This window comes from Acanthisitta chloris, unplaced genomic scaffold (genome assembly GCF_000695815.1).
Source record: "Acanthisitta chloris isolate BGI_N310 unplaced genomic scaffold, ASM69581v1 scaffold12354, whole genome shotgun sequence".
NCBI classification, from domain to species: domain Eukaryota; kingdom Metazoa; phylum Chordata; class Aves; order Passeriformes; family Acanthisittidae; genus Acanthisitta; species Acanthisitta chloris.
The window spans coordinates 60,905-75,845 of record NW_008668830.1 but is presented as its reverse complement, the minus strand read 5'-3'; the positions used below and the strand labels follow the sequence as shown (position 1 = coordinate 75,845).

Here is a 14,941-nt window from a genome sequence, read left to right as displayed (position 1 = left end):
TTCAGTAGACTCAAATAATAGCCCAGTACACTCTCATGAACAAAGCAATTGGTAATTTTTAAATTCTACATGAGCACATGCACATCTGAGGGGTTTTACCTTTATTTCAGGGGTGAGGATCATGTCAAACTGATTGTAGAACTCCTTCGGGTTAGAGAGCTGATGCTCCTTAGCTGTTACCAGGAACTTCTCAATTTCAACGAGTGCAGTTTCAGCTCCCTCTTGTGACTGGCACTTGTCCACAGCTTGGGAAGCTAAGAGGTAGATTCCAGCTTCGCACCATTGGCTTGCCTTTAAAGAAAAATGATGTGGGGAAGAAGGACCCATCATCACTGACAGTCCATGTTGTCAAGTGTTGCTTCTACTCTATGAAACACCAATTTGCCCTAACATGTCACTAAGGGCGATCAATGTTACTTCATAGTGTGTAACAGTTTCTGCCTTCAAGTCTCCGCACCAGGATACGTAGGACCGAGCTTGTTGAACTGAACAAGTTCAGCTCTTATGGTCTAGATGGTTCAGTAATGTGTGAAAGAATAATATTCTGAGCAAAGAGGAGAAGTGTTACTGCAAATCAAATCTGTCAGTTGTACCACCTCGTTTCGGTGTTCAGTCACACAATCATCCAAAAACTGAAACAAAGATTTGAACCACGTCAAAACTCCCCAAAACTTCTTAGGCCTATAAAACTCAGTTAGAAACACTCCAGATCAGGTTTACACCATAAAATTTTGGTTATTCCTGTTTCAGATGAGGCTGGAATAGCATACAGACATTCTCGGCATGCTATTCTAGCTATATCAGAGAAAGTGGAAACTAACAAGCAGTAAACTGTAAGTACTAGAAGACGGTTGATTCTCATTTCAAATTTAGGCCTAGCTTAATTTTCCTTAGTTTTATTTCCTACTTTTCATTACTTTAAGAACATAATATGGGAAACTACTGCTCCATTTTTTACAGTAACATTTTCTGAATGAAATGGAGAAAAAAACCAAACACTTTTTCTCTTCATCAAAATTACATGAGCTTATAAAAATGTTCATTTGCAGTAGAACCTTACCAGGGCTGTTATCTGAGAAGTTTCACTCACCTTATCTAACTGCTTATGCAGCTCAAGAGACTTTCCCAAAATATCATACTTTTTCTTGGTCTCATTGGTAAAGTCATCACAAATCCGCCTGAGTTCAACACACTTTGGTCTAATGGAGTCAACTGCATAATGGTTGTTTTGGATGAGCTGTTCTCCATGGAGAGCTAGGGACTGGGCCTTTTCCAAAGGTTCCTGTTGAAATTAATGAGACAAATCCAAAGTTAAATCTCAGAATGTCAGGCATAATAACAACAATCCATCTCCATAATCCCTGCTGTAACTTGGAGATAAAGGTTTGGTATATCAATATAGCTGATATGTCTCACTTTATATTTACATTTAAGACCAACTTCATTGTCAATGAGTCCATTGAAACTCAAGAGGTTCCACCTGAACATTAGGAAACACATTTTGCTGTGAGGGTGACTAAATACTAGAACAGGTTGCTCAGAGAGGTTTGGAGTCCACTTCTTTCTCACATACTGGGCACATTTATTACACAAGTTTTTTTCTCTGCTTTTTTTCTCTAACTTTCCAAGTAACAAACTTGAACAACTGTGTCTGAACAACTCTGGCCCCTGGAAATCAGGATTTAAGATTTGCAATTTAAAATAATGATTCATGAAAACAGAGTAAACATGATGTAAGGTCAGTGACAGAGAAATGTCTAGAGCTCCGTGTCTATGGCAGCTAGAATACTAAATTGAGTGCAAACCTGTCCTTTCTCTTCCAGATGTTTCTGTTCTTTTAGGAGGTGCTCCACTCGAGTCACACTGTCTCCAATGTCAGCAAAACCTGACTGTGCTTCCATGAGGTTATCCAGTGTCAGTTTTACCTGAAAAAACAGCAACAACAAAAATATAAAAACCCCAAACAAAACAAACCCACTCAAAACTCCATCACAGGATACTCAAAATATTGCAACAAACCTTCTAAACATTCCCCTACATCTTTGAGAAGAGTCTGCATCTCAAGTTCAGCATTTCAGCCTGTTCCAAAATGAAAAAGCCAAGGAACAAAGCAACAGTCTTCAAAAAATTGCCCAGCTTCTCACCATTTCGGCCCACCCAGTTTTGAAGACCTGGAACTCCAAAATCTGTATTACTCCAGAATCTGTATTACTCCAGGCTCTGGGCTGACAGTTGGGCTTTCTGAACTCTACTCCCTTGACTCTGGTGGGATTGGCAATTTACCATCATGGCAGAAATTATATTTGATAACTTCACACCGAAATGCAAAATGATTCATCAAGAAGTTGGTGTTTCACATTTTGGCCTCACACCCTGGCAGTTTCCTCCTGTGCCTTATTCAAATGTTGTAAGACATCTGATAGCTGTCAAGAATTTAATTTTTGAATATCCATTTCCTATTTCATAATGAAGGGCTTCTCTCCCAACCTCCTTTTTGGATTGCCAATATTCTAAGTATGGGTAAAAATTTGACCTTATTTACCAGAGAAGGCTAGACAGAATGAACAAACGAAGTACCTCTCTAAAATCATGTTCAAAGTGTCGAAGCTGCAGGCACTGTTCTAGTTTTAGATGATGCTTGGTCCAAAATTGATCAAAAGCTTTTTCTGTTTCATCCAACTGAGCCAACAACCTGTTAAGACATTATAATGAACAGAATGTACTTATTTCCTGTAGTTCATTTCTTTTAAGTTACACTAATTGATGGTAGAAAGCAGAGCAGGGAGGTGGTAGGGAGCCTACACCTATGTAAGAGGGCTCTCTGTCAACTCTCCCTCAAGCAATAGTGAATTAAATTTGCAGTGGGACAGGCAGGAGTATGACAGATGAGTGACAACTACATGGGTCTACTGTGCCAGTTGCAGTCCTGTCTCCTGACCTGCAGCAGGGACACAGAGCTGTAATGTGTGCTGGCAGTCAAAGGCAGCTCTGTCTCCCTAGCTTCCCCCCACTGCTTCGAAGATAATTCACCCCCAGCTAATGCAGATTGAATATGATGCAATTATTATTCTAAGGAATGTTTAAAGCAGAACTCAGTAATTTGTTCATTTTCTTCCCCCATCAGAAACAGGCAAAGTCTGTTCCCAGTGCATTAAAAACAATAGATTAGAAGCTCATAGTGACTCCTGTGGACATTGTTTTACTTCGTGTAAATGATGAAACATTTATTTGCAAAGAAATTAATATCTAGGTGTCATACATCTTCAATAAAATGTCTGACACCAGACTAGTGAGTCATCCTCACAGTTTCTCAATGATCCATGAATTACAAAGTAGAACAGTTTAAACCAGAAGAAAATAAAAGAAAACAAAATTTTCTCTGAATATCCTGTATTTCAATAGATGAGCACTTTTTGGGCAGGTAAGGGATCAGTGAGTGCTGAAATCACCAAGTTATTGGGACAAATGCCAATAGCTCCCTCCTATTTCTCTCAGAAACAAAGTTCAGTTTTCAAGCTATCCCTGAAAAATGTGTTTTTAATCAAAGCTAGTTTTGAATTCAAGATGAATTCGCAAATTCCTTTGGGATGACTGTCTAAAGGATTTTAAAGTATTCAGTGAAAAATATCAGCTCAGCTTTACTTTTAGCAGCTTTGTTCCCAGTGAATGCAGACATGCTGAAACACTAGCATGGCATTTCTCTTTCCACTGCATCACATGGCAGAGCAGAAACTTCTACACGGTGACTAAAAGCTTTATGGCAATAGCATTGCAGGAAGGAAAAAGGGGTTTCTCTCTCACACTACACAGCTGTGACAGGGTATGTTTCAGAGTATCCTCTATATCTGTTCCTCCCCCAGAGTTTCCACAGACAGACACAAGCACACACCCTCTCATCTCATATAGAATCAGATGCCACTTCCTAACCAGGCACAGAAGTCTGGAGGACACGTGTTATGGGGAAAGTAAGTCCCACATTAAATCTTCAGGCAGGTAGGTAGTGGTCTGACCAAAAATCACCAAGAAATTCAGGACTTGTTTGAACTTGCTTTGGCAGTTTAATCAAGTACCTTCCTCAAAGCTAATCCCTTCTCTGAGTTACCTGTCCAATAAATCCTGAGTAGCTGAACCAGTGGCAACTTCTACTTTTCATATTCAAATTATTTAAATTACACTTCCATTTCTTAGGAATAAATTAGCAACCAGCACAAGGTAATCCAGCTTCACTGACCTTTCTACCGTTGCCACATTTTCCAGTTCATCTGGACTGAGTTTGCTGTTGGCACTTCGGGTGACTGGCTCCCGAATGCATGTCAGTAGGGTGGCCCCCTGCTTCACTGCGAGTTTCAGCTCATCCTGGGGGAAAAAACCAAGCCAAAACCCAAATTGTATGTACTTCTAACAACACTCACATCTCTAAGACTGGCAACATAGCAATGCTAAAGGAGGATTCTTTCATAGGTATGAAATACTTGGAACAAAATGTAAATGCTTACCAAAGGTGATATGTTTTTCAAGAAAATGCAGAGACTAAATCTGTTCACTTTGAATAGTAGATCTATTTCTGAGAAAAGGAATAGTATAATTTCTGAGCAGATTGCATTTCTGACCAGGCCACTTGCAGAATAAATTATTCATCCAAAAAACTGAATGTGTGCCGCAGGTGGTTCAGTGAGCTGAGAGACCGTGTGAGACATTGCACTTCTTAATGGAATTTCCTTAAACAACCTTGTGACATGCTGAGCCATAGTATATCAGCTATAAGTAGGCATCCACAGAAGAAGGTGTCTTCCCAGCATGAAACTTGAGCAATGAAAAGGACAATGAGGCTCAAACACGAACATATCAGCTGATTAATCCCCACATCACTGCACACTTCTTCCATAAAACTTGCTCTTCTGCTAATATAGCTTAAGTAATATTTTTTACTCTTGTGTTTAACCTAAGGTATTTGTTGACAGCAGTAATATTTTCCTCTGGTCCTTACTCTGAAGAATGAAACTTGCCTCAACTCTTTTAATTTTGTTTTTTTAAACAAAATGACAGCACTGGAACAGATTTGCCCAGAAAGGCTGTGGAATACCTCACTGGAAGTATTCAAGAACCGTCTGGACGCAATCCTGAGGCATATGCTACAGGGTGACCCTGCTTGAGTAGGGAGGCTGGACCAGATGACCCATTGTGGTTCCTTCCAACCTAACTGATTCTATGATTCTGTGACCATTCTGTCATCATCTAGTTAAATCATTCTGTCTATTCCTGGATTATCCTCACAAGTGTTTCCCTATATCTGTTGCAGTGTAAATGCATCCTTCCTGATGAACTCTTCACCAGGAGCCCATGCTATTCCAGATGTGATCCCATCCCACCCTCTCATACAGTAGAAGTGACATTTCCCTGTCCTATCATTCTTGAAGGTGTAAAAAGTGCTTTTGCATAGCTTTTTTTGCTGAACGCAGGTTTCTGTCCTCCTCGGTGGTTTCCAGACAACAGACTCACAAGTGATGGCAGAAAATTTTGGAAAATCAGATGTCATAGAATATGCTGATGGAGCCATCATGAGACAATTATCACCTTCAGCTTGCTGTGGTGGTCGGTGTGTGCAGAGAGGAGCTCCTCTGTGCACTGCACATCGTTGGGAAGTTCAGTCTCTGCTAGGTCTGTTCCGAAGGTCTGTAGCATCTGTGCTGTTGTTTTTACTGTCATTGCAAAGTTTTCAATAGCCTGGAAAAGCAAGGGCATAAAGTCACAGACTGGTTATTTACCCTTAGCCCTTTAACAATGCTTAGTCCTTCAGGCACACTGTGCTGCAAGTATTGAATGCCAGTCAAGCTGGTTATGTTGCTTCTTTTTGGGTGGATATGCTAACAGTTACAAATTAAATCCTGTGTCACAAATGACCTTTTCATGGGTCTGCAAGTATTGTCATCTCCGTGAGCCAACTGGGAACTCCCAGAGCTTAGCAGACATAACAAAACCACAGAGGGCATCAGCTTCAAAGCCAGGCCTGGAACCTCAGATCCTCCGCCCATTCTTGCTGGAAAATTCTGCTGTGTTTTAAATTTTAATTAAGGCTTTATTTAAGTTGAGGACACTCCTAAAGTATATAGGGCAAAGCCTTTCTACATTTATATTTATACAGCTATTGTTCACTCAGCAGTAATCTCTCTTCCCCCGACTTCTGAAAATGTGCATCTCCATCCTGCCTATCTGCACTAGATGCACTCTACTCCCTCCCTCCCATCTGTTCATGTTAGTACACAAATACAAGAACAAGTTGCTGAAAATACAGTTAAAATGCATAAATTCACAGCAGCATTGCTGTTTCTTTATCCCTTGGGTGCCGCAACACAAAACTTGTCAGAAGTCTGTGGTTTTACAGAAGAAAGGGGAAGTGAGGAAGACTTAAAAAAATGTTGCCTTTTCAGAGCAGACTATATTGCACAGGTCTGTGAGATGTGATTAAAACCTTTCTATCTAGTAACTGCATGGGATGTTTTATCATGATCATGCCCCAAATTCTTTGGAGACTGTATTGTTCTGTATAGCTCTTTATTCTTTGCACCTTTTGATCTAAGCCATCCAATGATTCGAGTCAGTCAACAAGCACTAGGGATGCTCCTACACCCAATCAAACACTAGGTAGTTGTTGCAGTAATGATGGGAATTCTTCATTTGCAACAGTTAAAATTATGCTGCATGCTCAGTGGAAAACAAACCAGAGGTAGATCATCATTCCAAAGGTGCACAGAGAAATTACAGTCCATGTATATGATCTGAAACATGCCCCTGATGAAGAAGTAATGCTAGCACAGTTCATAGCCTTCTTCCCATTTTCCTCATACATTCATGCCTGCTTTCAACACAAGCAGTACAGACCCACATATGCTCTGGCTTAGTCCTCAGCAGCTGTAGCCTGCTGTTCTCAGCACTGAAGCTACTGGATTAGGGTTGGCTGAAATGTCACACTTCTGACTGCAGCACAGAGACAGTCATCCACAACCAAAGGCCATTTATTAAAAGCCAAAAATGAACTCTGTGGGCAAGAAAGCTCACAGGCTCCTGCCAGCCAAGATAAAAAAGCAGAAACAGTGAAGGATGCAGGGAGATCACTGTGTCACTGCTATTTAGCAACAGTCAAAGCTGTTTCAGAAAAAAAAGCACTAGCTGGACAAGACATGAGAACACTGAGAGAAGTAGCAAAGGGTATGAAGACTGTAGCTGAGCAAGACTGAAGGTCAAATTGTTTCAAGGTGCCAGGGAGGCTGACACTTCCCTGATGACAACCTCTTATCCTGTAGATATTCCTTGGCTGATTGCTCCATGCACCAGTTTATCAGTGTTGCACTTAATAGCATGTTTACCCCCACCTCTCCTGTCTATATGAGTAACACATTGTTTCATATGCCTAAGTTACATCTGTGAGGGTTTTTTTCATGTCTCCGTGCTTGGCAAAAGTCAAACAAATTTAATCAAAACCTCTGGGGATTATATATCCCCACTCCCCTCAAATTTTGGCTCGCTTTTATTAGCATATAAACCAAACTATATATTATTGCTTTATGTAAACTCCTGTCACTAATAAATGATACAGCTTTTCTTGTGCCTCTTTTTACTCCCCTTCCTCATATTTTCAAGTCTTTAGCTGTTTGAAAGCTCATATAGATGATTCATTCCCTCACACTCCCCACTCCTGCAAGGACAGGTTCATATTTTTGATACTTTTAATGAGAAAGCCTGTTCACTTATTTCAATCCCAACCTCACTGTAGTCAACACAGTTTTAAATGTAGAAATTCAGATTCTGTGTTTGCATATTTAGAAGCCTGAAATATTTGGTAGTTCTCAAGGAGAGTAAAATTTAATCTTATAAGGACAACAAATCACAAAAAAAATACAGCAAGAAAATGCCAAAAGTTAATTTACCTCAGAAAAGCTCTTTTTATGAGTGTTAGGTGTAACCTGCCCATCAGCAACAACAGACTCAAACCCAGGGCTGCTCAGACCATTGCAAAACATTGGGACTCACATTAGGTGTGAGCTCTAACATACCAATCAGCAAGTAGACCCACAAAGACTCTTTTCATGAGTCCCTAGTAGAACCTGTAGACCGAAATGCAGCTGAAGAGTTACTACTTAATGACTGCTCTACATTGTTATCTGGGCAATTCTGCTGTGGACATGTGTAATAACACCAACACTCACAGTTCGGTGATGGATCCACTGGCTGTGGCCATACTCCAGGGTCCCTCCCAGCTCCCGGGTCAGCTGACTTTTGTCAATATAGCCATGCAGATCAGAGACAGAGTTTAACATGATGATCTGAAACAAAACCAAACACACAGGACTGAGAGAAATAATGAGTCCTTTCAATCATTTTTCTTAGGATCTGGGTTTGCCTTTACATGTATGACCACTGCAGTTCCACTATAGGTCACCAGTTCTCATTATGTATTTGTTCATGCAATGGCCACAGTTTGTTTTCACAAAATTTTGCCTCCTCAAACTGTACATGGTCGTTCTTGAAGCAACCATAGTTTGACATCATCTTACTTCTTGCTGAGCTGTGGATGCAGTCATTTTGCATGTGCATCAAGAGCAAGAGTATGGTATTGATAATGTTGACACAAACTTCCATCAAATTATTTATTTCTCTAGATAACTGTTATTTACAGAGAAATAGAGCAACAGGCAAGCTGAACAGCTTCCTCAACATCAACTACTTGTTCCAGGGAAGTGCTGAAATGAAACCACTGAGCATAAGACTTTCCTTTCAAATGTAACATTTTTATAGCACTGTATGTCCACCAATTTCACTGTCCTTATTCCATTTTAAATCTTTAAAGAGTCTCCTTACCATTATACCTGCTTTAATGAAAGACAAAAAAGATTTGCATTCAGCTTCAGGTAAGCAGCATTATCTTTTGGCAACCACTGTAAATCTGACAACACTAGTGGCTACACAAATAACTTGTATTTAATTACACCTTGTTGTTCTAACAGCTAGAAGGTACACTGTGATTTCAGCAGCAAATTACTAGGAATTCTAAGCATTAGACTTTAAGATATGTCAAACGTGCTGCTTCTCTCTGCTGTTTGAGAAAGGTTAACTGACTATGCCTCTCAGCAGGTTCCAAGGGAGCATGGTAATTACACTTGCAAACACGGTGGATGAGATGAGCTCAGACGTATGGAGAAAAGAGGATGTATATTCTAGGCTATTAGTGCTCTAAGAAAAGCTTTGAGAACAAACCTGAACAGGTTTTTAGCTGATCTTTGTCACAGAATAATTCTGGAATAATCCAGGCTGTCAAGAATCTCAGATCTCTAGTCCAGCTGCTTTCTGACAGCTGGGTCAGCTGTGAGATCAAACCAGGTTGCTCAGGGCTTTATCCACCTGAGACTTTCAAATATCCAAGGATTGAGATTGTACAACCTCTCAGGGCAGTCTGGCCCACTGCCTAATTATCTTTGTGGTGAAAAAGTGCTTCCTTATATCAAGTCAAACCCCTTATATCAAGTCAGAACTGCCCTTGTTTCACTTTTTGTCATTTATCTGATCCTACTGTCATGCATGACCTGGATACGTGCTCTCAGTAACCACTTGGAGGGACTGGAAAGGTTCTGTTATGCCATATTAATGCTCCCAGGTCTTCCTTTCTCTAGGTTAGACAAGCCCAGTTCCCTCAGCATCTTCTAACAGAGCACATGCTCCAAGCCCTGAGCTTCCTGATGTCTCTCTGTTGACCTCAGTCCAGATTAGTATTTTTGTTATACTGGGGGAACCAAAACTGGATAGGGGATTCTCAGTGTGATCTAATGAGAGCCAAGTGAAGGGGGATGAGTGCTTGTCTCAACCTGCTGGTTATGGTCCTGTTCATACTGCCACCGTTAATGAAGGATGCTGATGGCTTCGTTTGCTGCCAGTGCATACTCCAGCTCAGGTACAGCTTACTGTCTACTAAGTTCTCAGCTTCATTTCTGCAGACATGTCCCCACATAGTCAGGCAAAAATGCAACACTGTTGTGTGGTTTGGAGGGAACTTCTTTCTTGTTTGGAGGGTTCTTCTTTCTCGAAGAAGAAAGTCCTTCTGGAAGGAAAGTCCTTCCCAGTTGCAGGACTTTGCTTTGTTCCTTTGGTATTTCATAGTATGCTGGTCAGCCCATTCCTTGAACATCAGTTCCAGTAGCCCTGTCTTGGAGTGTACCAACTGCTCCTCCCAGTTTAGTGGTTTAGTGGTTTAGTGTCATCTGCACACTTAATGACAGTGTGGCCTATTGCCTCTTCTAAGTAATTGATGAAGACATTAAACAGGGCAGGTATGAAAAAAACCAAGCAGGTATCACTACAACACTAGATGCCCACTTCCAGATAGAGTATGACCCATTTCCATTACCCTCTGAGCTAACATGAAACTAGATTTTAAATACCCACCTAGTTGTCCTTCTATCCAGACTTTAACCTAATTTGGATACAAGAATATAGCGGAAGATACATCTGGCCCCATGGGCCTGTATGGGCTGAATATTCTCAAGCAGGCCCTGACTCAATTTGTTTCACTTCCAGCAGTTCATCTTCTCCTTGAATCCTGCCTTTAAATGTAGAAGCCAGAAGACCTTGTTGGTGAAGAAATGGAGGCAAAGAAAGCACAGAGTATCTCAGCCAAAGCTAAAGGGAAAACTGTTCCCTGAAAGTGTTACCAAACAGTTTTGTTATGATCAAAGCCAGAAAACTAAAAAAACTGCATCATCTTGGAGAGGCCTCAGACTGGAACTTGAATTCTGAATTGTAAATCACATTTGAGAAAGAAGTCTTAACTGCTTTGTAGCTCTTCCCCATCAGAGATGTTGTTGACAAGTTGGAAATCTTTTGATACTCCAGACTTCACTGAAACTACAGAGGAACACTGTCATGCACTTTTCTTTTAGGAGAAATTTAATGTTTGCTTTAACCCAATATGCTCAGCATGAGCCACAAAGCAAACCTATTAATATTGCCAGCTCTGGTGCTACCCAACAGGGCATGGGTCTTCACCCTGCAAGCATTTCTGCAGGAGAAAGCCTAGGAGCAATCCATCATCCATCTAAGAAACCAGTCTTGGAGAGCATTAACATCTCCCATGCTGCTTGCCAGACTGAAGACAGCCACAGGGAGTAAGCTGGAGAATGCAAGAAGTAGCAGTTTAGAAGAGGAGAGCATGCATGAGCAGGTCAGCATGGAACATGGAGCTGTGGTGAGGCTGCCTCATTATGGGTTAGGCTGTCTGAAAGAAGTCACAGCCTAAGCAGGTCAAAGCAATGCCTGCTATAGATAGATTGTGCAGCCTGTTGTGTATGCTGTGAAGATGCTCTAATTCACTTCCTGTGATGGGAGGTTCCTTAGATGAATCTCTGGGTGTTGCTTTTGAATTCCCACATTTTAATATCAAATGAACCCTGGTGTGTCTCCTATATTTCTGTATCTTGCTCCTAGTTAATGATATTTAATCAAATCACTATCCCAATATATATTTACCTTAGGAGGTTTGATTAACCCCATTTATTTGTCAATGTGATATAAATCCTGCATTTCCTTATTGTGTCTGGTTTATTATTTCAGCCTTTACTTCCAGTTCTTCTGGATACTACTCAATCCAGTGTTGATTTAACCCAGCAAATATATTTTACTGAACATAGTTGCAGACTGATAGCTCAGGTAACGTTTTATACAAATTCTTCCTTAACAAATGCACACTCTATTCTTGAAGGCCCTTTTGAATGCTCATGTCTTAGTCCTGACCTGCTAACAGTTGTGACAGAAAATACCACCCATCCACAGTTACGACATTAATGTTGTCATAATACCAAACACACAATATGAACAACCAACCTGCAAACAATTTAAAAGATGATGATACCCAAGATAGAATTCCTTGAGTAAGGACATCTCCCATGGGAGAACTTTCTGGCCCTGTTCTTATGCTTGGCACGTAGGATGCTATTTTCAAGGAGGACAAACAGACGTTGCTTTCAGGAGCTTCCCCACTCTGAAACTGGAGTACACAGGGGCATGCCCAGATGGTATTTTTAGGATGGGCTGCAAACACAGGTGAAATGTCCCTCCAGAGTGCACTGCAGACCCCAGGAACTTAGGATACCTTTAGCACAACCCTAAGCAACTTAGAGTAGCATCAGGCACATGTGGGTGGCCTGTACATGAATCTGACAGACTGTCTACAGGTATCTGGGCAGGAGGGAGGCAGATCCAGCAGGGTGTGTGGATCACACTTCTGTGGACATACCCAAGATAGTTCAAAATCTGAATATCCAAGACAATCCCAAACTAAACTCATATCTTGATTTTCCTGCCCGTAAGAAAGATAAATTTCATACTTAATTCAGTGCTTGACCCCTGCCTAGAATCAACTTCCCTTCCAAATTCCACCCCTTCCAAGTTGGACTTAAAATGCAATACTGTCATCAACTAAATAGCTAAAATTTATAGAAGAGGTTGAACTGTTGGAAAATGCTAGTCCTTGATGAAGTTGTCCCTTTCCAGACTTCAGTCACTGGTACCACAGTTGCTATAGTAACAGCTTGTGGCTTCTTAAATATAGGAACATTCATTTTTTAAAGTGCTATAAAATGAAAGTGTTTTGTATCCAAATATATTTTTTCATCAGTTTTGCATTTTACCAACAAGTCACCCTTGTATAACTACAGTAAATGTTACAATTTAATGCACAGTAACCAAATGTATATTCATGCTTCCTTTTCTGTATGCACTGTAATAAACAGGTTGCTCTCTCTCACTTCAGAAGCAGCATAAAGTGTCTTAAACACCTAAACTTCAAACTTGCATATTGACAGAGCTAGAATTCATTGGAGAAGAGCCATGAGTCTTTACAAAACAATATAAAACCACAAGCAAAATCCAAAACAATCATATGAAATCCCTCCAGTAAAGTCATTGTGGAACACAGTACAAGTCTGGCCCAGGATGAAGTATCATCAATAATCCTAACTCAAGTTTATTTATAAAACATTTGAAAGTACATGCAAACATGCAGCTAGGAACAACTCTCAAAAGAGCTCTCAGAGAATAATCTAAACCTTGAACTCTTTCAGGACTGATAGTCTTCAAATCACAGTCTCATCAATCTACAGCATATGCCAAGTGCATATAAAACAAAGTAAAAACCAAACTTTGAAACTTGAGGGCATGGGGATCATAAAAGGCATTCAGAATAGGCAATGCTATGGAAGCACATAACAGGGACCCTGTCAGCAGTCCCATGGATAATCCATAAAATAGTACAGAATTCAGCCCTAGCCATTTGCTGCTCTGTAGTCCTAAATACTTATGTTTGACATTGGAGTGAAAAGATCTACCCCTGCCTACATCAGGGGAATGGGTCCACTGGGTTAGGATGTCCATACTTAAAAATTGAGTCTCATTTTATAGCTAGACTGACCCTCCACATGGAAACATGTCCATTAAATACTGTGAAGCATCCACTGGTGATTAAGTCCTTAGCATTAGTATTACATACACCACACAGCCCCAGATAAAAGTCCCCAGTTGCCACTTGCAATCAGATTTCTGTTACTGGGTTATGAGAAACTGCTGACACCCAAGAACTGCAGATATGGAGATCAAGAAAACACATGGACAGAAAAATGTATGCTTACCGGTACCTTCATTTTAAAGTCATCTCGATAGAGTTTAATGCCGATGTCAGCGATTGCCCTTTGGATAAAGCGGGAGGGTCTCAGGACAAACACCAGCTGGAGGTTTCCTGGAAATGCTCCCTGCAAGAAATACAGAAGTATTAGAAGGCACAACTCTGTACCACAAGGGAATTTGCAGCCAAGTGTTTCCTAAAGAGGGCAAAGCAGGTAGGACTTCGAGACTCGCTCCGTCCAGCTGCTCATTGTATCAGCAGGTCCATTCAGCATGTGCCCATTGCCACGACCTCCAAAGCCAACAGGAAGACTGGCTCATGGACTTTACAGTCCAGCCACACATTGTTTTCTGATGTGGTTCTATCACAGAGCCCTAAAATGCCTGACAAGTACCTTCCTACCCCAAATCCGAACCCCACCAAGCCCCGTTTGCACCACCACTCCACAGGTTTTCCCCCTTTTTAGGCTGCAGCCACTAGAGGGCAAAGCTGGCTGCCCACGTTGGTCGTGGTGAAGGAAGCTGGTGGCACAGATGGATTCCCCAGGGTGACCTGCCTTCTCACTCTCCGAAGGGTTTTGAATCTTTAACCTTACATATTTTTCCACACACGCAGGCACTCAACGCATTCATCAGACATGGCCCTGCCTGCAACACCCAGCCTACATCTCACACACACTCCTCTGAGCTCATCAAACATAAAAAAAGGAACAATTTCTAGAAGAGAGCAGCTAAAAAACCCTGAGAATGAAAAACAATTCTATCCAAATATGTTTAAAGAACTTAAAGTTGCTTTTGTCATCCCTCCATCCTACGCCTCCCTGTATAAGTGCTTGTTCTTCACTCAGCACATGTTCCTGATATTAGATGCATAAAAGCAGCTGCCTGTCTTAACACTGAAAATCGGTGCCCAGCTCTGACTTCTGCAAATGGGCTATTAAGGGTTAACAAGAGTTTATTAAGCTATTAAGAGTTTCTGACAGAGATCACTTAATACCATGCAAACACAAGTCCCCTGGGATCTGTTTCTTTCATAAGCAGGCCATGTCATCCCCCTCAGTGCACAGAAGGGTACCTCTTATACTCTTCTAGGAACCAACTTCAAATTAATAGGATTTATATTGCAGTCAACCCAGAAAATAAGGAATTTGTCCTAATTCAGCAGTAAACAAGGCCATGCAATTTGTTCCTGCAGCTTCCTCCCTCTCTTATTTAACACTCATGAGCTTCAGGGCAGGGGAAAATCTGCATCCACAGACAGAAAATGGGAGCTAAAAAT

At 41.0% G+C, this 14,941-nt stretch overlaps 1 protein-coding gene across 1 annotated transcript in view; it reads right to left on the bottom strand.

The window, feature by feature from the left end:
- MCF2L2 (MCF.2 cell line derived transforming sequence-like 2) overlaps positions 1–14,941 on the bottom strand; it is a 60,016-nt gene that overhangs the window by 12,843 nt on the left and 32,232 nt on the right. Inside the window, exons 5-12 of the mRNA XM_009073097.1 lie at positions 13,671–13,790; positions 8,205–8,321; positions 5,575–5,724; positions 4,232–4,356; positions 2,578–2,692; positions 1,806–1,925; positions 1,091–1,282; positions 100–291 (exon numbers count right to left, since the gene is read on the bottom strand). Coding sequence (XP_009071345.1) covers positions 100–291; positions 1,091–1,282; positions 1,806–1,925; positions 2,578–2,692; positions 4,232–4,356; positions 5,575–5,724; positions 8,205–8,321; positions 13,671–13,790 — 1,131 coding nt within the window. The remainder of the gene's footprint in view (positions 1–99; positions 292–1,090; positions 1,283–1,805; positions 1,926–2,577; positions 2,693–4,231; positions 4,357–5,574; positions 5,725–8,204; positions 8,322–13,670; positions 13,791–14,941) is intronic.